At 41.7% G+C, this 18,537-nt stretch overlaps 1 protein-coding gene across 6 annotated transcripts in view; it reads left to right on the forward strand.

The window, feature by feature from the left end:
- Positions 1-18,537, forward strand: part of ASTN1 (astrotactin 1) — a 606,833-nt gene that overhangs the window by 498,857 nt on the left and 89,439 nt on the right. For all 6 annotated transcript variants that reach the window (XM_069737796.1, XM_069737798.1, XM_069737799.1 and 3 more), the window contains one exon: positions 14,587-14,775. In XM_069737796.1, coding sequence (XP_069593897.1) covers positions 14,587-14,775 — 189 coding nt within the window. The remainder of the gene's footprint in view (positions 1-14,586; positions 14,776-18,537) is intronic.

Raw genomic sequence — 18,537 nt, forward strand, 5'->3', positions numbered from 1 at the left:
AGTTTAGTTTTCTGTGTTGCAATATCACAAAGTTTTTTTCAGCGATATTATTTTTCTTGAGTGTTTAACTGTAGAAAAAGTGATTAAATGATACTACCATACAGGCTTCCTTAAGCTATCTCGATGGAATATTAGCATCGGATCTCTAAAATAAGGTGCAATGCTTACTCTGCAGTCTTCTGAGAGATTGTCAATACATCCATAAGAACGGAGTGATTGCTCAGACTTTAATGATACCTCTGCTATGACCACAGCTGACCTTCTGGGTCTAAGGCTTTAAGTGTGGAGCAAGTTCATTATACCTTGACCAATCTGAAGAATATTTTAGAAGATGTAAAAATAATGCATTCTTTATGGAGTAGTCCTAAAACCACAATCAGCGAGTGAAAATGTCAAAGCCGCTAATTGGTTCAGCCCTGCCTGCGTATGTCATGTAACCTGGCCTGCTAAGACTTCTTGATGAGGATGTGAGTTATTTGATGCAATAATCCCACTCATTAAAATTGACCTTGCGTTCTTGGATGCAGGAAAGGAAAAATATCACTAGGAAAAGGGCCGATCAATTGTAACATATTTATTCGAGACAAAAACAGGTTATCTTTACTTTTTACAGATGCAAGTTTCCTGGCCGCGTTAATGAGCTGTTTGCACTAAAATAAATAAAGATAAAAGTCACTTCCTAAAGGCCTCTGTGTGTGGCCTTTTCTGTGAATGAGGAATTAATAATTAACTCTACTGTATATTTATAACAAACTTATTAAGATATTCCCGAAAAGCCATGTTATGTTACACTACTATAAACAACCTAACCACTTAGTACTAGTACAAAAACTGTAAGGTAAGCCAACTACCTTAAAGGGAACCTATTACAAGATTTCAACCATTTTATGATCCTCACTACAATGTATATTAGGAAAGACTTTTCTAACCTGATAACTTTTTTTTGCATTCAAAACTATTCAATCCCCAATGCAAATTTGGGTGTTAACTATGGCACTCCGGATTCATCAAGTGCGCTGAAGGTCAAACTCATCAAATACCTGGACTGGCTATGGGTTTGTTGACTGGGTTTGTTGACAAAGTCAAGAGAGCGGTCCAAAAAGTTAAGAGAAGAGATTATTGCCTTGCAAAAACAAGGAAAATAACACTAAAAGATGGCAAACTGTCATTCACCGGTATCACTGTTCCCTCTCCAGTTACCAGAAATTGAGCAACAACAGAAAAAGAAATGTTATGGTCAGGTAACGGAAAGTGGACTGTGCAGGCAACAGTTCTCTTCTGCACCGGACAACACAAAGATACCGTTTAAAACCTAGGATAAAAACTAAATGAGCAAATACTCTTTAAAAAGTTAATAAATAGTATTCGTATATGGCGTACTTAGCTGACATGATTTTGATCAATAGATTATACCACCGTGACAAGGTGTACCCAATCAGAATTGTCTCCAACTCTAGTATCTCACCTCACTATGTGCCAGCAGGCCTCAATATAGATGGAGACAAAACAGGACACAGACATGACTGCTCAAACACTTTGTTAGGGCTAGCGGAACGCACAAAATTATAAGAGAGATGGTATAAGGTGTGTTCGCAGCCCGGGGTCCACCATGCAGAGATGGAACCTGCTGCTGAGTAATGACGAACTATATGGCGGTACAATGTGGATACACACATGAGTTAACTTCACCCTGTGTGGAGGAAGCAAACCCTGTTGCGTCACAGGGCCACGGTACCGCACCAAGAGCGCAAGCAAGGAGTCTCAAGAATCTATCCCAAGACACAGGGTTAGAGTACGTTCAGACCACTTGCGCTCAACACCGCAACTGGGGTAGCAGAAAAGTGGCAGAAAATAAACTTAAAGCCCAAGAGTGCGTGCTGTGCAGCTTTGGCGGAGGCCACTAACCGCCCAGACTTGGGATAGGAAAGCGTTCTAACAGCGCACGACACCGCACTGGCGGTTACAGCAATAGACACTGTATCGTGTGTCTTTATGTTGACAGCTTAGTCGGGCATTAGATAGCAAGCATAAACCTTTTGCGAACAGTCATACACAAGGGAGGGGATTTTAAAGAACAACTTGCACTCATCAACACACACACGATTCCAAATGTACACTAGCGCATTGCCGTGCGGCCATGCGAACCCTTTATAGCTGCAGCAAGAACAGGACCTTCCCAGAAGGATCAATGGGAGTCAGCCACAGAAGAACACCTTCAGGACCTTCCTAAAGGACCAATGGGATTTGCTGCAGTATCTAAGCATTTGACCCTTGATCTCCAATGAGAGATCTTGCCCTGGGCATGCTCAGAAAGGGCAGAGCAGAGCTTAGTCCCAGAAAGACCTGCTCGCTGCTGAACATTGCTGGCAACAAGAACAGAGCCTGGAAAGGCAGTAGTAACCAGTCGTCCAGTATCAGCCTGAGCCAGACACTGGGACCGACGTCTCTGCTGAGCAGGCTCCACTGTAGCTGGAGAAGAATGGGAGACCGCAACGTAGATGGTTCGAGATTCCCCCTGTGCAGAGGTGGGATCTTGACACCTAACACACTTGCCCATGGAAAGCTAAATAGACAAGATGTACAGCCAAAAATGGGGGCATGCCCCCATATGTACACAGTACAAGAAACTAAAGCAAAACCAGAAAATGTGCCAGCACACTTGTTGGTCTAAGTGCAATGTGGAGGTCTTGCTTTGGTTCCTTGTACTTTGCACACGTGGTCCCACTTTTTGATCTGCGCATCTTGTGTATTTAACTTCACACGGACAGGAGTAAAACAGTTAGGTCTAGGTCCTTCTCTGCCTCCATATATTTTAAGGCTTGCCAGTACATAGCGAGGTGAGATACTAGAGTTATGGAACATCCTGATTGGGTACACCTAGAATGGCTTTTGCGCTCTTTTAATCAAAATAGTGTCAACTCAGTACCCCATATTATTTACATGTAATATTACTATTTTTTTTCCTTCTGCATGGTATTTGCTCATTATTTTTATCCTAGGTTCTGTCTCTTAATGGCCACAGTGTGAATGTGCACCTACACATATCACTTATACCAACAGGTGTGCCGGACCATTTTTCGGTTTTGGTTAAGAGATATTTTTTAGCAAACTTTTGGCTCGACAAGACACTTGTATGGCCTAGTAACCTGATTCAGGTGTTACTAACTTTTTATATCAAGTTTGAGACAGTAGTTAGCAATTTGGAAAGATTTTTTTCCTAATGTTCACCATTGTGAGAAACGTTTAAAGAGGTAAAACTTTGTAATAGTTTGCCTTTTCGACACTTGTAGATACTAGTAGAATTGGAGCTGGTCTTTACTTCACCAGGATCAAAGCATACGTTTGTTATCCTAGTCCTGTATCTAATGACAAAGCCAAAGTAGAGTAACTCCCATCTCACTCAGAACAATTTACGAGCTCGCTCTCCCATAAACCACTCTCATGAGGGTCTATGAGGACCACTACATGTTCCTTCAACATCTGATATGTAAATATAGAAGGGGGAAACAGTGGACAAAAGGGTGATACCCTATGTTGGGAGAGTAGGAGAGTGATGGTTACTCTCACCTGATGGCATTGTGATAGGCATGAAGGAAAACAGTGGCTGCTGCACCATGGCTGGTGGATAAATCCTCCAGGAAATATTTGATCCAGTTTGGATGAACACGTAGTTGGGCTGCGCTGCTGGAGTAAATCAATTCTTCAGAAATGATAATGAGAATATTTTTTTTTTATTCATTTGACATTTGGTTTTTTTTCACTTCATAAAGATGCGTTGTGAATAAAAAAAAAATCTATTTCTCATCTTTAACATCTGAAACATTTTATCTGTTTCCCCAGAGATTAAGGAAGGATTTGGCCAAGTTTATTTAGCCAGTTACTTAAAATAACATGCACAGTTAAGTTAACAAAATTTGTATTTATAGGAGATCATGAACTATAACAGATTTTTTAGCCAAGCTATTTTTGAAAATCATTTAATAACATAAGAGTTTATTTACCAATACATCTTGGTCAACCGAAGTCTTCAATTGCTGAACTGTGGACATTACAAGGTGTATCAAATGTAAATGTAAGTAGAACGTATCGGGCAGTACAGTATTGTCACATTCATCCAAATAGAACTTGCAGAAATCCACACGATTGCCACTGAAAATAACCCAATTTAGATGAACGGAACTGATTTTCAGTTTCAAACCATTTTTGCAACCGTTCTGTCATGAGGGAATCCACCTATATTCATACTGTTGTGTTATTATTGTTATTTTTATTATTATTTATTATTATAGCACCATTTATTCCATGGCGCTTTACATGTGTTTTACATAATAAAACAAGTACAATAATCTTGAACAATACAAGTCACAACTGGTACAGGAGGAGAGAGGACCCTGCCCGCGAAGGCTCACAATCTACAAGGGATGGGTGAGGATACAGTAGGTGAGGGTAGAGCTGGCCGTGCAGCGGTTTGGTCAATCGGTGGTTACTGCAGGTTGTAGGCTTGTCGGAAGAGGTGGGTCTTCAGGTTCTTTTTGAAGGTTTCGATGGTAGGCAAGAGTCTGATATGTTGTGGTAGAGAATTCCAGAGTAGGGGGGATGCACGAGAGAAATCTTGTATGCGATTGTGCGAAGAGGAGATAACAGGGGAGTAGAGAAGGAGATCTTGTGAGGATCGGAGGTTGCGTGCAGGAAAGTACCGGGAGACGAGGTCACAGATGTATGGAGGAGACAGGTTGTGGATGGCTTTGTATGTCATGGTTAGGCTTTTGTACTGGAGTCTCTGGGTGATGGGGAGCCAGTGCAGGGATTGACAGAGGGGAGAGGCCGGGGAATAGTGGGGGGACAGGTGGATTAGTCGGGCAGCAGAGTTTAGAATAGATTGGAGGGGTGCAAGAGTGTTAGAGGGGAGGCCACAGAGCAGGAGGTTACAGTAGTCAAGGCGGGAGATGATGAGGGCATGGACTAGGGTCTTTGCAGATTCTTGGTTTAGGAATGTGCGGATCCGTGAAATATTTTTGAGTTGGAGGCGGCAGGAAGTGGAAAGGGTTTGGATATGTGGTTTAAAGGAGAGATCAGTGTCAAGGATTACCCCAAGACAGCGGGCTTGTGGGACTGGGGAGAGCGGGCAGCCGTTTACTGTAATGGATAGGTTCGTTGGGGAGGTCGTGTGAGATGGGGGAAAGATGATGAATTCTGTTTTGTCCATGTTAAGTTTTAGAAATCTAGTGGAGAAGAAGGATGAAATAGCAGACAGACATTGAGGGATTCTGGTTAGTAGGGAGGTGATATCTGGTCCAGAGATGTAGATCTGTGTGTCATCAGCGTAGAGATGATACTGAAAGCCGTGAGATTCTATGAGCTGTCCCAGGCCAAAGGTGTAAATGGAGAAGAGCAGGGGTCCTAGAACTGAACCTTGCGGGACTCCGACAGATAGGGGGCGAGGTGAGGAGGTGGTGTGTGAGTGGGAGACGCTGAATGTACGGTCAGTTAGGTATGATGAGATCCAGGATAGGGCCAATTCTGTGATTCCAAGTGATGAGAGGGTCTGCAGCAGCAGGGAATGGTCCACTGTGTCAAAGGCAGAGGACAGGTCCAGGAGGAGGAGGACAGAGTAGTGTCGCTTGCTCTTGGCGGTTAATAGGTCATTGGTGACCTTAGTTAGGGCAGTTTCAGTGGAGTGGTGTGACTGGAAGCCTGATTGAAAGCGGTCGAAGAAGGAGCAGGAAGATAGATGGGAGGACAGTTCAAGGTGGACATGTTGTTCCAGTACTTTTGAGGCAAAGGGGAGAAGTGATATAGGGCGATAGCTAGATACAGAGGATGGGTCAAGAGAGGGCTTTTTGAGGATAGGTGTGATTGAGGCATGTTTAAAGCTTGAGGGGAAAATGCCAGTTGTTAGTGATAGGTTGAAGAGATGGGTTAGGGTTGGGATGAAGACTGTGGTGAGGTTTGGGATGAAGTGGGATGGGAGTGGGTCAAGTGCACAGGTGGTGAGATGCGATCTTGAGAGTAGAGTGGAGAGTCCGTCTTCTGTAATGGTGGAGAAGTTGGTTTTGGAGGTGGAGGGCTGGGTAGTTGGGAGGAAGGGTTCTGGGGGTTGTTTACTAAAACTGTCTCTGATGTTCTCAATTTTCTGCTTGAAAAATGAGGCAAAGTCTTCAGCTGAGATGAGTGGGGAGGGAGGAGGTGCTGGGGGACGGAGGAGAGAGTTGAAGGTGTTGAATAACTGTTTGGGGTTGTGAGACAGGGAGGATATGAGAGATGAGAAGTAGGTGTTAGGACTGGCGGAACGCACCAAGAAAGATGTAATAGATGCGTTCGCAGTCCGGGGTCCACCGTGCAGGTAAAAACCTGCTGCTAGTAAATGGCAGCGTAATATGGCGGTGGAAGCAAACCCGGTAAAACCACAGGTCCGCAATACCGCACTAAAGAGTGCAAGCAAGGAGTCAGCGAACACAACCCCAAGACACAGGATTGAAGTCCGATTAGACCACTGCTGACACAACACCGCAACAGGGTGTGTTAGGCAACTCTTATAATTAGAGCACCGAAGTGCGAACTGTGCCGTGCTGGCAGGCACCACTAAGCACCCAGACGTGGGTCAGGAAGCGCACTACTGGCGCGTGGCGCTGCACTGGCGGTCACAGCAATAGACGCTGATACGTGTGTGACACGTTGAGTGATTAGTCGGGCGCTAGATAGCAGCCATACTCCATACGCGAACAGTCATACAATAGGGTAGGGGTATTTAATGAACGACTTGCACTCACAACAAACACACGTATTCAATTGTAAGACAATACTAGCGCATGGTCGTGCGGTCATGCGCAGTTTATATAGCAGCAGCACAGGAAGTGGCTACAGTACCTTTGCCCTTCCAAGACCTGCCAAAAGGACCAATGGAATGTGCTGCAGAGCCTGAGCACATGACCCTCGATCTCCAATGGGAGATCTTACCCTGGACATGCTCAGTACGTGCAGACAAGGACTTAGTCCCAGAGAAGTCCGCTCGCTGCTGACCAGCACTGACTTTAATGGCAGAGACTGGGGAAGCAGCAGTAACTCTCAGAACAGAGTGAGAATGAGCAAGACGTTGGGACCGATGTCTTTGCTGAGCAGACTCCACTGCGGCTGGACAAGAATGGGAGACCGCAGCGGAGGTGGCTCGAGATTCCCCCTGTGCAGAAGCGGGAACTCGACCCCTAACAGTAGGTTTGTTTTGCTGTGGCGAGCGTTGTTTTGAAAGTAGTGAGGGACTGTTTGAATGCGATGAAGTGCTCGTTGGAGTGGGATCTTTTCCATCTGCGCTCAGCAGCTCTGGAAGCTCGCCTCAGTTCTTTGGTCATGCTGGTGTGCCAGGGTTGTCTGTTGATTTTGCGAGCTTTGGTATGTGTGAGAGGGGCAAGAGATTCCAAAGCTGCAGCTATTGTGGTGTTATATAGAGCGGCAGCATCATCCACATTGTGTAGGGAGCTTATGTCTGTGAGAGGGAGGAGGGATTCAGAGAGTGAGTGAAGATCAAGGTGTTTAAGATTTCTGCGAGGGTGTGAGAGTTTGTGGGGCGGGGGTTGTAGACAAGGAGTGGAAAGGGAAGAGAATGTGAGTAGGTTGTGGTCAGATGTTACTATGGGTTGATCAGGAAAGCTAAGTGCTGGCTAATTATTAAATAACATATGTCTTATTTTTCAAATTTTTGAAGAAAGAACGTACAGGGTGGGCCATGTATATGGATACCCCTGGATGGGCCATGTGTATGGATACACTTAAATAAAATGGGAGTGGTTGGTGATATCAACTGCCTGTTTGTGGCACATTAGTATATGGGAGGAGGAAATCTTTTCAAGATGGGTGGTGGCCATGGTGGCCATTTTGAAGTCAGCCCTTTTTTTATCCAACTTTATTTTTTCCAATGGGAAGAGGGTCATGTGACACATCAAACGTATTGAGAATATCACAAGAAAAACAATGGTGTGCTTGGTTTTAACGTAACTTTATTCTTTCATGAGTTATTTACATGTTTATGACCACTTATAAAATGTGTTCAAAGTGCTGCCATTTTGAATCCAATTTTATAAATGGCCCACCCGGGGGGATCCATATAAATGGCCCACCCTGTAGTGTTCTGCACAGCAAAACTATAAAAACCGAGGCCCCCGATTCACCAAAGTGTTTCCTCCCGAAACTTGAACAGTGACAAAAATATGTTGCACTACACAAAGTGGAGCAAAAATTTTGCATCTTTTTAGCATTATCGCCCAGTGTTGGCCAGCTACGGCAAAATGGACATAGCGAAGACCTCTCATCTACTTCATGACGGGCTGTGACATGCCTTGTGCCACAAATCTTACTGCCGTCCATGTCTGGAATAAGATTTCTGGTGAAGCACCAGGAGGCACACGTCACTTCTAAGATGCGCTTTATTCATTCATTAAGAAGCTTGAGCCTCTTAAAGACTGCAGCACGCCCCTCATCAACACCGGTGTAAACAACGTCAGTCTTGATGAACATAGGCCCAAGTATTCTATCTATTGTTGATGAAGATCCACAACAATAGAAGTTAAATGCCCATGGTTTTGCCACGCGAATCACGCCATGTGAAAAGTAGAGGCCTAACCCTAGCACTGTTGCTTTTATTTAGAGCAATTGCGTTAAGTAATATGCCTTTTTTCATTTTGTGAAATTCTATTTGCAGTAGTTCTTGCTTTTTCTGCAATATGAGTATTACTCATTTCTGGGAAAATATAGACAATCTTTGAAGAGATCAGAATTTCATCTTAAAGCATTTATCTGCTCTGGTTTTTATCTGCCATTTATTGTGAACATCTGATCCTCAGACACAGATTACACATCACATTTCTATCTTCTGTTTATTGGATTCTGTTCCAGGAATAACTTACATATCAGATTAGACAATAAAATTTTAGTTTATGTCAAACTATTTCTTGTTTGCTTTTTTTTTTTCAAAGTGTCAAAATGTTGCCGGAAAAGGTCAATTTTATCATTTTTGCATACTGCAAATGCACAGAGCAAGAAATACAAATTCTATCCAAACAATCTTATCAGAATTATTAAGGACTAGCAGATCTCGCAGGCGGAAAAGCGATAAAACAATGGTCCCCCAGGTTTCCACCACAGGTCCATGCTGAATTAAAGTCTGGAATTTTCTAGCCTGTGTATGCATAACTAGTTTAACTGGACTAATGGTAAAAATGTAAATGTCTAAAGTTATAAGAAGAGCTACTCTTTAAGGGATTGTCTAGTTTAATGGTTATTTCCATGTTTAGAACTTACCATCTACAGTATCTTCAGGTTAGGTGGAAATTTGTTGATCGGTGAGGGTCTAATGTCTGAGACCAACAAGCATCCTGAGAAAAGGTCTCTGAATTGCCTCATCGAAATGGAGCTATGGTGGCACATTGGCACCACCTCTCCATTCATTCTCTATGGCACTACCGAAAAAAGTCATATACAAAACAAACAAGGTAAGGATCAGCTCACCAAGTACTCAAACAGGCAATATAAGTAGCAAGAAACCAAGAAGGATAAAAAATATGGCGAGGGTCACAAATAAAATATAACGATAATACCCTTCTGCTGTGCTAGGTTGAAAATTACTATAAAGGCAAGTCTCCAATGAGAAATGTTGATAGAACTCCATTTATAGTAAGCAAAAGTGCTAAACAAATAAAAATAAATAAATATTTCACCAAATAAATAGAATCAATGTGCCATAAAAATTATAGATCAATTGCTAATAAGAAAATATAGATTCTACACATTCCATATATAAACAAAACACCACAGATGCTGAATGTAGCTCATCAATGCAAATTAGCAAAAAAAAAGGGTATTGGATATTCCATAGAGATTAATGGTCAGACATGAGCGCGTATCGCCAATACAGGGTCCTTTCCGTAGGTAATCTTCTGCCCCAACTACCCTGCCCCCTTAAACAACTCCGTTTGCCCACCCTAGAAATTAAAACAAACACATTAATTTCTTTGGATAATTTGGCCACAGCGGCCATTTTATTAAACAAACAATTACATGAATAACAACATGTATACCATTTTAAATAAAAAAAAACTTGAGGGGAGGGTTCTTGGAGCTAAAAAAATCTGGCTCATAATAGGCAGAAAGCCACCACAAAATTTTAACCAAAAACACTTTTTTACCCTCAGCCGTAACCACCAGCTCGAGGGCACCATGTAACCCGTTTTGGGCAAACAAACCCCAAAGCTCCCGAGGTAAACACCCCATCCAGAGCCCATAACAAAAGCCAGATCAACCCCATAAGCATCATCACCAACTCCAAGAACCCCACCCCCCGCCAACCCGCCACTGTAACAATAAAAACAAAATTCTTTCCCCCCTTTGGAGTGGAACAAAAACAGAAAACCACAAACAAAAATAAAAACCTACCCACACCGCTACCCCAACCTAAAAGTGTGCTCGTCTCAGATTACCACAAAAAAGGGAGGGTGGGAGGGAATCTCTTCCCCTGGCACCGCGGTAATGATCCCTTCCCGCACTTTCCCCTAGCCCCCACCTCCTAGTCCCAACAAACGCCCCCCCTCCCCCATTCGTAACCCACCAATTTTGGGACAATACCTATTTATTTTTAAAATTCTCCACTCCTCCTCTTGGCAACGCAGTCATGTGGGGGCTTCCTTTTAGTTGCACCCATTACAGCCCCCCTCTTTACAACTATTGTATTAAAATAAGTAATTGTGCTATATAAATAAAGTATAAAATAATATCTCCACTTGAAAAAACATGCAACATAGATAAAAGCCAGATAAAGGCAGACATTCCTACCTGTATATACAAAAGAATAAATGCAAGGAGCACTTGATGTCCAGGGAAATGGTCAGATGAAAAATAGACTACGGCGGTGAGAATTAGAGGAGAAAAGATTATGGCCCTGAATCATCAAAGCAATTTCTCCATAGTTCTGGAGTAAATTGCTTTAAAAGGTCACAAAATTTTGGTGCAACTCTGCGCTGCAAAAATGTTTTTAAACTTTTGGTGTTTTCATCCCAGTCTCTCTAGGCTCAAAATGGGAAGAGCTGGGATGTGGCAGGGATGTAATGCCACATCTCTTCCAATTTATGATGAGATATGGCGTTCCTTATGCCTTAAATCTTACTCCAGTCAAGGATTGGAGTAAGATTTCTGGTGTGGCACATGGTGACGTATGACAATTGTCAGAAACTCCAGATTTTTTAAGAGTTGAGCACCTTTTCATGAACCAGGAGCGTCTGACTCCACAACATCCTCTCATCAAGAGTGGCAAGAAAATGACAGGTCTTGATGAATCGGGGGTCTATATTTGTAGCCTGGTGTCCAGAGACCAGATCAATGATCATAAGTAAGGCAAGGAGAGATGAGGCATAGCGGAGTGGAAGGTCCCCACATGTATCGCCAACACTAAGGCATCTTCATCAGGAGTAAGTAATGAATATACAAATAGATGTCCCATATAAATAACTCATCTAATTGCCATTGGGCTCAGACAGGTGTACGATCCCATTACTAGGCCTTAATACACATGCACTAAAATCAGCGTCATAGAAGTAAAAAACAAGACTTGAAATATGCAAAAGGGCCCAAAACATGGCAGTGCACAGTGATAACTGCATATGTGCAATAGACCTCCTGATCAATAGATCCAACGAGCCAACATCATATGAATTGAATGGAAATGCGGCACAGGCGTCCATCGTACATGGATGAAACAAATGCAAAAAGACTGCGTGGAACTCTGGGCATGTGCTAGAGACAGATATGTAAAGTACATTATAGTATATGCCAAATATACAGAGGGGATTAAAAGTCCAACAAGAGTATTGTGATAAATGCAGGGACAATTAAAATAGAACACAAAAGGATGGTGCACTAGAATAGCTTGTAATATTTAATAATACAGAGAACAAAGGAACAAAAAAAAGAGGGAATAAGCATTTTTGCTGAATATTATCATCAAAACTCTCCTCTGATATAGGTCATGATAAAAAGAAATTCATGATTAGAGTTATAAAAACACACTAGAAGAAACAAGGTACTTATTCTAAACACTAATTAGAGCAATACAAAGCAAAAAAGATTTTTTTAAAAAAATTAAGACGCCATAGCCAAACTGTAAACTTGGTTTTCTCCAGCAGACTCATAGAGAATGAATGGAGTGATGGTGCACCTGTCTGGCTACCACTCCATTCCCATTGGGGATTTCAGAGTCTCATACCTTATGGGTAGTAGATAACTTTTAAAGATAGGAATAACCCTTTTAAGGAAGTTATTTTATACATCTTATTAGGGAATTCTGAGTTTACAGAGAGGGAGTCTGTTTTTCAGAGACTTTATACCTAGGGTACAAAGAGTACCTCTTTCTCTTGAGGACCCATACAGTCCTGTTACACAGACAAACCCATTGATTTGCAGTGTCTCTCTATAATTCTTGATTTCTCCTGTGGTGGCACTGCTGGGAAGTTGAACACTTGACGTCTCCATACACACTGAACTAAAGTGAGCCGAACCCACCAATAACGATGGAGAAGATAAAGATCTGGCATTTCCAATTTCGTAATGCTGATCTTTTTGCTTTCCCACAATAGGCTACAATAAGAAAAGTCCAATAGCGGCTCTCTTTGAGAACACAGCATCACTCAACAGATTGACCTTTTCCGTTATTAGAAGAGTCAGGAGAGATAGTTGTCGGCCGATTGATCATCTGCACCATCATTCAACTATAAAATAGACACAGGATAAAACACTAGGTATTATTTATGAAAAGGAAGTATTAAAATAGAATACCCATAAGCTTAAAATTAAAATATAAAAATACCGGTCACCACCTGTGTCAAGGCAATATAGTGAAACCACTACAAGAACAGAAAGAACATGCGCCAAATATGGACTAAAAAACAGTAATAAAGGTAAATAAAAAATTGACGATGGCAGGGAAATAATATTAAAAAATTATCTTTATTATTAAATATAGCAACAGCAATAGAAGATAAAAGGATAAAATAACTATGTATATGTATATATTTTTACATTCATATGTATATGCACATATCACACACCGTATAATTCATGCAATACAATCGGCATGTGGCAGGTCAAAAAATGTGTATATATACTCTGGATACCCCAGTGGACCAAATAAAAGGATATATAAAAGTATGAGTACAAAAAAGAGAGAGATCATATGTCAAAAAATACCAAAGGCAAATTATGTGAGACCGAAGTGATAAAAAAATAAAATATATATATGTGTGCGTATATTAATAAATCACATATAATAAATATATAAAAGTGTCACATAACAATAAAAGCTTGTGTATAGGTACCTACTAAAGGTATTTGGGACAAAAGACTGTGCAAAAATCAACTAACAGGCAGCTAAAACGTACAAGCCTTGCTGCAACCACACCAAAAGAAAAAGTGCTATTTGACCATATGATCCAGTCTATCTGATGTCACTTACTTATAAAGCTGGGGAAAATTGCTTCCAGGACCGCCAATATGTGGTGATATGTACCCCGACGCACGTTTCGGACCCAAGAAAAGTTCCTTCGTCAGGGACGAATAAAAATAAAATATACATAGTTATTTTATCCTTTTATCTTCTATTGCTGTTGCTATATTTAATAATAAAGATCATTTTTTAATATTATTTCCCTGCCGTCATCAATTTTTTATTTACCTTTATTACTGTTTTTTAGTCCATATTTGGCGCATGTTCTTACCATCATTCAACTGACAACTATCTATTGTGAATGGAACCCCTTACTGCAAGGCTTCTCTACAGATAACATCTGGCTGTTCTGTAAAAGTCTACACCAGTGTTTCTCAACTCCAGTCCTCAAGACCCCTCAACAGGTCATGTTTTCAGGATTTCCTTAGTATTGCATAGGCGATGGAATTAATGCTTGAGCAGGTGATGGAATTATCACCTATGCAATACTAAGGAAATCCTGAAAACATGACCTGTTGAGGGGTCTTGAGGACTGGAGTTGAGAAACACTGGCCTACACAGTAGGTCTTTTGATATGAATTTTGAGAATGGATCTGTCTGACAAGTAGGTGTTGGCGAAAACAGGCAATGCCCTTAACAGTAATTGCAAACCTTTAATATTTGGATGTGCGCTTATCTTTGATCGAAGTTTATTGACATAAACGTGTTTCGAAGTCTGACTTCTTCCATGAATGACTTCTAAATTGGATTGAATTAGTTGGAGATCAGATGACCTATCTAAGACCTCCCAGGTGACATATTTTCTTTATATTGAATGGACATTTAAAAGGTCTGACTAAGATAAATCTGCTGCTCTGGGATTACAGCAGTCTTAAGTTTAGCAGTTTATTATCGACGGTATTGGATTTCTATAACAAGGTTAAATGCCCAACAATCCAGAAAATGTTAGTGGCTACAGGTAAAGCATTTCTAATGATATGGTAAAAAGGTTCTGCTATATGCAGATTTTTTTTTGTACTGATATATTTTCATTTATCTTTTAAATACTCATACATTTTTAAGATGTTTTATTTCACTTGTCTCAAATTATGCTCTTTTCCCATCAGCATTCACTCATACCCTTCACGCCCTTGATGGAGCTACTTCCCGTCTAGAATTCATGCCACTATTGGAACAATTTGGAAACCATTATATTCAGGAGGCAGTGTATGGATTTGAGGAAATCTGCTCTATCTGGTATCCCAACCGGCAAGTACAGAGGCAATTGTGGCTTGAGTTTGAAGATATAAGCAAAGGTAAGAAATAGAGTTGTGCAAAAAGATTTAGAGCAGGACCCTGATCTAGCAATCACATTTGTACTTCATGGCTGCTAGACCAGAACACTGCGAACCTCCTACTACATGCAGCAATCCCAAGAGTCTCTTCTGATTGGTGGGACACTGCAATGTACTGATGGTACACGTGTGGTTATGTGATAAAGATAAACCGCATAAAAATGTAGAACAGGACGGCACTAGAGTGATACTATTGTCAGGAATCAGGACTAAAAATAGGATCCAGAGTGCTAGGGGTCACGCATGCTATGGGGTAGTGGTGCTCTGCATATTAAATGAAAGCCAGTAGTTCATATATGCACATAGAAAAGAAGATATGCGGCACTCACCCCAATTCAGCAGTGGAAAGCGTGAACTTTAATGGAAAACATAAACAGATACAAAAATCCGTTAGAACATCAGGTGAGCAGGAGGGTGCGGTGATGGAGCTTGGACGATGGCCGTTTCGCACACCAGGTGCTTCGACGGGTCCAGGACATATCTTCTTTTCTATGTGGTTATGTGATAAAGCCTCGGCACCTGGATCCTGTAAGTCTTTTTACTCAACTGAAGATAGAGATTTTGTGCAATTTAAATTTTGTTTCACCTTTTCACCTCTTACACTTTTGTATATGTCCAATTATTTTTTCCTACAGATGCAAGCTTAGACCAAACGTTTATAGGAAATTTGCGCAACATGGCTGTTCCAATATAAAGTACATGAGTGGCCACTGTAAATTGCATATACTCACTATGATGACACCATACTAAATCTTGCAGGCTTGTTTTACATTTGCTACATTTGTATTTAATCCACATATTAATCCACATATTAACTTGGTTCTGTAAAGACTTTCCTTTATTCCAATTCCTTGGTTGCCGACTAGTACACATCGATTACATTTGAAAAGAACAATCCACACTATACAAAGCTGTCAACAAACGTCCCTCCATACATCTCTGCCCTAATCCTAATCATGATACATAAATTCCTAAATACCTGAAACATAATTATAATGACCATCTTTAAAACCTTTCCCTTCCTTGTTAAAAATACCCGGTCAAAGAGCACTGGATGCTGGGATGGTGTCATGAAATTGGCCCAGGCCTTTGACAGTGTATCCCTACCTCTGCACTGCTGTACCTGGTGTGTGTCTCCGTCACCTCTTCTCCTTGGTTGGGCAAGGTAGTTTGCTCCCTGACGCTAGTGCTGTCTGATGGAAATGTTTTCAACTTATTTTCCACAATGGCCTTTCAGTAGAGCACCATTATAGAAGACCTTTTTGCCTCAGAGATGCAAAGTTCTCCTTGAAGCATAGATCTACCAGACTGAACAACCAGTACTCTTTTTTGGCCAAGATATATATAACATGAGGGTCACAGGAAAGGCAGTGGTACATAAAGTAGGTCATATGAGCTAAGCTCCCTACAGCCAACACTTTCTTGTCTTCACCATGATGATGACTCTCCATCTCCTCCTCCCTCTCTTCCTCATTATTCTCCAAAGGCCATCCAAGTAGGAGAGACGGGATGAAGTTTGTGTGGTTACTAGCATCTGTTGCGCTACCAACCAGCTCTTGTTCTTCCTCCTTCTCCTCAGCCTCCACCTCCTCATTGTTATCCAATCTGCACTGAGCAGATGAGATGGGGCTGGGCTGGGTAGTATTTCCCTGTCTCATGTCTGCCTTCATCTCCACCTGGTCCACATGCAAAGCTGCATGTTTAATTGTCAGCAGCGACTGTTTAAGTAGGTACATAAGCTGGATTGTTGTGCTGATGATGACATCATTGCCACTCACCATCTTTGAGGAGTCCTCAAAGTCTCAGATGACATGCCCACTCTTCAGTTGTTATGTGCTGAGGCTGATGAGAATACCAACAAGTGTGTTGGAGCTGGTATTTCACAACTGGCCTCTGCTGCTCACAAAGCCTTGCCAGCATGTGCAGTGTGAAGTTCTAGCTCATGGTCATGTTGCTCACCAGTAGGTACTCGCATAATCTGCAGCAGCATTGCCAGTGTGGCCGCAGTGGTAGCTGTCTTGCAGAAATTGGTGCTGACACGGTGTACTTTGACCAGAAGCTCTGGCAAACCTGGGTAGATTTTCAAAAACCGCTGAACTACCAAGTTAGGCACGTGGTCCGGTGTGAGCTTGCCAAGCTTCACAGCTGCCACTTGGTTATGATCATTATCACACACGACCATGCCTGGTTGTACTTTCAGCGGTTAGAGCCACAGATCTATCTGGCAGGTTATTCCTTTCAATAACTCTGCTGTGTTGTGCTATTTGTCTCCTAGACAAATTAGCTTCAGCAGAGCCTGTTGTCGCTTTGCTGAGGTAATGCTGCAGAGCTTCCAACTGCTGTGGACAATGTGCTCTGAGATAGCAAATCGGATGTGGAGGATGAAGGGGTGCAGGAATTGATGTAGGAAATGGAAGAAAGCAGTAAGGCCAGCAATCTTCACATCGGACTCACATATGCCGTGCCAGACAGAAACTCAGCCCATGCCTCCACAATGTTCACCCAAAGTGCCATCAAGGAAATATAGCATCCTTGGCCACAAGCGCTTGGTCATGTGTCAGTTGTTAAGTGGACAATCACAGTAACCATGTTGGTAAGGCACAGGTGATATTTCTGGATGCGTGTTGGTACAAGAATGGGACGCCACACCGTTAGAAATAGTTGCGGCTGGGGCCGGGTCCCGAAGGACCAAATTTGTACACCTGTAGCAGGTCAATTTTGTTTTCATTTCAAACCAATGAATTTTCACACAAAGGAGGTTCTACAGTATATATGACAATATTCGATTTTTGAACAACCAGATTTGTACACCTGTAGCAGGCCAATTGTTGTCTTTATTTCAAAGTAGACATTTCACACAAACCAAGTTCTACAGTATCTATGACAATAGACAATTTTTAGAACATAAATATTTTGTAAACTGTACCAGGCCAAGTAGTTTTTACAAATATTGATCCACTGTAATTTTACACAAAGCACATTAAACTGTCTAGATGACTAATCAAATCCAGGAAAAACTTTAGAACTTTTTTTAGTGTTATATACCACCGTAATATAACAATAACCTCGTTAAACTGTATGGATGATTAAATGAATCCAGGAAAAAATTGTAAACTTTTTTGGCGGTCTGGGTTTGGTTGTTCTGGGAAAGTGGTCGGTTCCGGACCACAGGCTCCTGCCACCTCCCTTGTTGTGCCAGCTTTGTCTGGCTTTGATATTCCTCTGGTCGCTCTCTCGGGAGTCTCACAGGATACCATCTTTGTCACCTTGTCACTCACTAAGCACATAATACTCTATGGATGACTAATTGAATCCAGAAAAAAATTTCAATGCTTTTTTCAGTGTTACATGTCACCATATTTAACAGAAAGCATGTAATACCCTATGAATGGCAATATAGTCATTTTTTTCACACACACACCCCCCCCCACGAAAAAATTATGTGGTCACATGCAGCAGATATATACTTAGCAACAGACTGCAAAGCCTTAAGCCCTGCCTAGACGCTTTATTCTGCCACTCTCCCTGCTCCTGTAGTTGTCCCTAGGCTAATGAAGAATGGATCACTTAGAGTCAGAAAAAGAACAAGATGAGCCTTTAGAAGTACTGATAGTATGAAGGTTCAGATTCAGCACCAGCATCAACACTACAGGACTCTGATTCGTTAAAATGTGCACAAACAGGCCTGGACATGCACTCTCTCTTTCCAATAAGAATCGTCAC

The sequence above is a fragment of the Ranitomeya imitator genome, chromosome 8 (genome assembly GCF_032444005.1).
Source record: "Ranitomeya imitator isolate aRanImi1 chromosome 8, aRanImi1.pri, whole genome shotgun sequence".
Classification (NCBI taxonomy): Eukaryota; Metazoa; Chordata; class Amphibia; order Anura; family Dendrobatidae; genus Ranitomeya; species Ranitomeya imitator.